The sequence below is a fragment of the Montipora capricornis genome, chromosome 9, assembly GCF_036669925.1.
Source record: "Montipora capricornis isolate CH-2021 chromosome 9, ASM3666992v2, whole genome shotgun sequence".
NCBI lineage: Eukaryota > Metazoa > Cnidaria > Anthozoa > Scleractinia > Acroporidae > Montipora > Montipora capricornis.
In genome coordinates, this window is record NC_090891.1 from 18,650,153 (window position 1) to 18,655,152 (window position 5,000).

The 5,000-nt window shown below is 39.1% G+C and overlaps 1 protein-coding gene across 2 annotated transcripts in view; it reads right to left on the reverse strand.

The window, feature by feature from the left end:
- Positions 1-5,000, reverse strand: part of LOC138016803 (gem-associated protein 5-like) — a 52,766-nt gene that overhangs the window by 24,879 nt on the left and 22,887 nt on the right. For both annotated transcript variants that reach the window (XM_068863986.1, XM_068863985.1), the window contains exons 21-25: positions 4,944-5,000; positions 4,539-4,623; positions 4,129-4,254; positions 1,108-1,264; positions 459-655 (exon numbers count right to left, since the gene is read on the reverse strand). The exon at positions 4,944-5,000 is cut by the window's right edge and continues 63 nt beyond it. In XM_068863986.1, coding sequence (XP_068720087.1) covers positions 459-655; positions 1,108-1,264; positions 4,129-4,254; positions 4,539-4,623; positions 4,944-5,000 — 622 coding nt within the window. The remainder of the gene's footprint in view (positions 1-458; positions 656-1,107; positions 1,265-4,128; positions 4,255-4,538; positions 4,624-4,943) is intronic.

Here is a 5,000-nt window from a genome sequence, read left to right on the forward strand (position 1 = left end):
GGCTGTTTTAAATTACGTGACTGACAGCCATATTGGTTTTTGACTCTGAAGAAGAAACTCTTGCAAAAAAAGAGTTAAAAATCACGTGGCTGGCAGCCATATTGGTTTTTCCCGCCAAATAAAGTTTGCCAAAGAATAGAGTTAAATTTGCTAGACGAATAATTTGGGTCAACGAAGATAACGCCGTTTTTTCCCTGAAGGATACCAACATGGCTGCCAGACCTACTATGAAGAGAGGGCTTCAATTTGTTTACCCTGGAGGGGTCCAAATGTTGCATTTGATCAGCTATCGCCCACCCCCTCAGTAACTTTTATTCTCTCCCCAACGTTCCTCTGCTTACTAAAGAAATGTTTGAAAATCAAGATGGCGGCCAAATAATTTATACAAGAAGTACACTTACTTCCTTATGGTCAATTTCGCCTTCAACGTACGCTAAACAAAATGCAGATCACATTACCTCGGAGATAGTCCCTGTTCCAAAGGAGATAGTCTCGTAATGTGCCTTAAGTGTATTGAACAATGGGAGTGTTGAATGCGGTTGGAATACGCCACAGTCATACCATGCTTGTACAATGGATGCAATGAACCATTTTCCAGGTTTGCTATTGGCTATCCAAGGTGATTCGTAAGGCGTGTCCACGTGCAGGTACTTCCCTGAAAGGAATGGATGATTAGTAACTCGATGAACTCTAGCTATGGTTAAATGAAGCAGGGGAGTGGATAATGGACAGAGGGATGGGAGATTTAGTGAAAGAAGAAGTAGACAAGGAAACAAGTGATTTGAACGGAGAGGTAAACGGAATCATTTGTGAGGAGTACACTGCGGGTAAAGTCTACGAACGAGGAGGGGGCAAGAAGAGAGCGGAAGAGAGGGGAGGGCGGTGAACATTGCAAGCAAAGAACGAGATTTAGGTTGAAGTAATGAGGAAGATATTATGGAAAGGGCAAATTAGGGCAAACACGTTTTCGAACCGAAACAAAAAGAACGTTAAGAAAGTACGAGGACAAGGACAACGGCAAAAAATGAAAAGTTCTAGCTTGCTTACACCGAACGTGAACAAAATAGTTTCGGTCGCGAAATTTTTTGTTTTGAGGCGACAACTCACCCAATTGCACCGGTTCCCTGGTACCAAGGTTGGTCAGTTGGAGAAACGAACTTATCTTGGTTCGCGCAGCGTCGTGAAAGAAGGCGTCGGTGATGATTTGTTCCTCAGCCAGTGTGACGATCAACAGTTCATGCACGCAAACATTTAAAAGGTGCGCCTGAAAAGAAAAAAGAAAAATGCCAGCACCAAATAAGCCGGACTACTGGTAAGGGCTTCATTTTGAACAGAAAACAAATCCTTCGACGATGACGTTGTATTGTGATTAGGCCCTTCTAACTCTCTCATCATGGACAATTTGAAAGTACGTAAAGCAGTTTTTGATCGAGTGTCACAAGAGCTTCCGTACGCTTTCCGATTGGCTAAAAAATCTCGCGCATTCTCATCCAATCTAAGGCAAGAACGAAACCGATTGTGATTAGCTCGTGCTTCATTGTCAGTTTAATAAATGTAACCAAAAGGTCGAGACAGCAGAAAGCAAATCGTTATGTTTAAGAAAGTTACGAATTTTTTTAATTTCGAAACATGTTTCGATGTTACAAACATCATCGTCAGTTACAGAATATTTGAAAAACCGTTAGGACTATATAACAACTAAGCGAAACATGCATAATTAAATATGATTAAGTGACAAGAAATACATATTTGAGTGAGTTACAGAGTGTTAGAAAGAATGTAGAGCCTAAAGCGTAAGTGTCAGGTTGACGTGATGAACTTGTTGGTTTAAATTAGGCTTTTCCCAATTTATATGCATAGCCTCCTTAAGTTTAAGTTGAAATTTAGTAGGGGCGGAATCAAGGATTTCGAATCAATCCACAGAGCAAGATTGACGACAACGTTCAATTCTGAGCTTAGTAAATGTTTGAAGATGTGTGAGGACTTGTCTGAAGAGAGCTGTTCACGGACGCGTGTGGAAAAATGACGACCAGTTACACTTACGCTTTAGGCTTTACAATCTTTCAAATATGTATTTCTTGTCACTTAATCAAATTTAATTATGCATGTTTCGCCTAGTTGTTATAAATTATAGTCAACGGTTTTTCAAATATTCTGTAACTGACGATGATGTTTGTAACATCGAAACATGTCTTCGAAATTAAAAAAATGTCGTAACTCTCTTAAAGATAACGATTTAATAAACGTCAATTTATAATGATAATTGAACTGAGTGGAATGCAATTTGGTCTGAAATCATACGTGTGATTTCAAAATTGAATGAGTTCGATTTGAAATCACAAGTATGATTTCAGACCAAAATTGCACGACACTAAGTTCAATTAACACTTTATTACATCCATTTAGAAATCACACAATTATAATTTATTATTGTTTAATCGCTAAAATACAGGATTTTAGTCAGTACCAATATTTTAGTGAACCAGTTGAGAGCCAATCAAATTGCAAGGATCACCAGTGATTTCTAAATGGATGTAATAAAAATTAACCAAGTGTACATTTATATTTCAATATCATGTTTTAAGGTCATGTGAAATACAGTCTTGTCTTGTCTGCATTTACACGATTTGCGCTTAAGGTGGCCGAACACAGTTTTCACCCGATTACCAGTTTTTACTGCCGACTCAGTTGTCCTCCTTCAAGTTTTGAATCACTTTAAAATAGTATTGCAATGACAAAACTGGAAATTTGTCAATGGGAGCGTGGAAGCGTGCACGCGTTTCTCTCTCTCGTGTTTGCGCGAGCTGAAGAACAGTCAAATGCGCACATGATCGAAAACTGAGACTGAAAATATTTGTTCGCATTCATCGGAAACACGCCTATTTCTCACTAACCAGTCCATACAATTTCAAGAAATTTGGCCAAAGAGTATAGCAGAAACCAACGCAGTGGTCTATCACAAAGATATTGGAATTTAACAGAGGAAATTTGAATTACGAATATAACCTGAAAACGCAAAACAGTGAATTAAAAAAAAATTCTTCCATCACAATTCTACCGGACCAGTGTGAACTTAAGTACTTTTTTGAATTCATCATAGGTAAAGGTTGAAAGAAATCTAACAACTTAATATAAATTGTCAAAAAGCTAGTTTTTAGCTTTCAGTTTACTCAGCTGTGTTTCCATGGAAACGAGGCACAGCTCCTTTAACATAACGAAACAGAAACCTCTGTGGTTAAACCTTTTCCCTGGCCAATTTTGAGTGCCCAGACATCAACCGCTTGGACGTAATTGAAAATAGAACTTTGGATTCTTAAAACTGTATTCGGCCACCTTAATCCGCGCATTTGATTGTCTGCTGTCTGCTGCCATAGGAGCATAGGCAAGATAATTTTCTCTGGATTGAAGTGCAGTTTGATCTAAGCGTCATCAAACGTCGCGGACGTGGTTTTTGAAACAGCTTTTCTTTAACAGTTTAAAAATTATGCGTATTAGAATCTTCTGCACAATGAACCTGATCCCGAGATGACTTCATGCATACTTGACTTACTACCATGCGGTTACAAGCGTGATTAAGTGCAAACGTTTTTGGGTCGCTTAGCAACGCTGGCCAGAGCAGTAGTTTCCTTAAAACAAGAGCAAAGGAGGTTCTTTTGACTGGAAATCAAGGACATTGGTGCGTCGCTATTTACACTCTTGTTCGCTTAAAGGGGCTATGTCACGCTATGTTAGGGTGTTTAGGTGATATCTTTAGTTAATCACGAGTTTAAAACTGGAAAATGGTAATGTGGAATGCCTTTACTGATAAAATTACCGTTACATCACAAACAAGATGATTCTGAGCAAAAACGACCTTTATCCAGGCGATTTGCCACAAACTTGAAAAACGTCTGGCCGACCTTTTCAAGATTACCCAAATGCAATCCGTCTCAATCTTGTCCATTTGCGTCCATCCGCGCTTCTCTTTCCTTTTGGTGTATTTCTCTATGTTGTTCAACAGTCCAAAGTGGTTATTGCAATGTTTCATTCTACTTTTTGGGCATTTTGGGTGTCATGAAATTACATCATCATCTTGCGTGACATAGCCCCTTTAAGTATCCGTGCTTTCTATGACATACACGAAATTACCTCAACTCCAGGGCAGCTAGTCAAAATTTCCTGCGCGTCTTTCCAGTTTAGAGCGATTAGACAGGATTGCGTAAGGCGCAGGCTTAATGAAATGGCCAGTTCAGTCTCACCACTGAGCAAAGAAACCTAAACAAAATTGAACACCAATGATTAATAGGAAATCTGCCCACTAGTTCCCTTAACCGACGTCCTAAGACCCACAAAATAGGAAGCTATTCTCCTTTAAAATCTTAAGATATTAAAAAAGCAAAGGCCCTGCATATAATTTTAGGCAAATTACATTATAAAATTCTAACCGAGGGTAAAAACAAAGTTTTAGTCACAACCCTCGGTTTAAATCACAAACCAAATAAAAAAACAGACGGTCGGCGATTTAAGGAAAACGAATACTCAAGAAGTTGAAACAATACCTGAAATGCTGTCTTGAGTGAAGGCTGATCCCCTCGGCGAACCAAGACTCGCACAGCGTCGGCTGATGACTTAACTGCCAAGTAACTAATTGAGGAAAATGGAACTCTCATGATCGAGTTACTGAGGCTACCGAAGCATGAACTATGAACTAATATAGATTGTGCGAAAGGCGATCGACTCGATTGGAAGCTGAAAAGAAATGCTTTCCACAACCCACCATGTGAATCATTTGAAAGACCTCCAAGGGTTGGTTTACAAAATAAAATGAGACAATGAAAGACCCTAGCTCTGGAAAAATACAGGTACAGCCTAAGAAAACCAATAAAATTAAAGTGTTTTTTTTAGGTGTAGATAAGTCAAATCTCAGGGAAACTAAAGTGGTTTGTTAAACAGGGAAGACATACCATTTGGCTGCTTGCTCAAATGAATTCTCCGTCTCTAGTTTCCTAGCCCATGCGCTA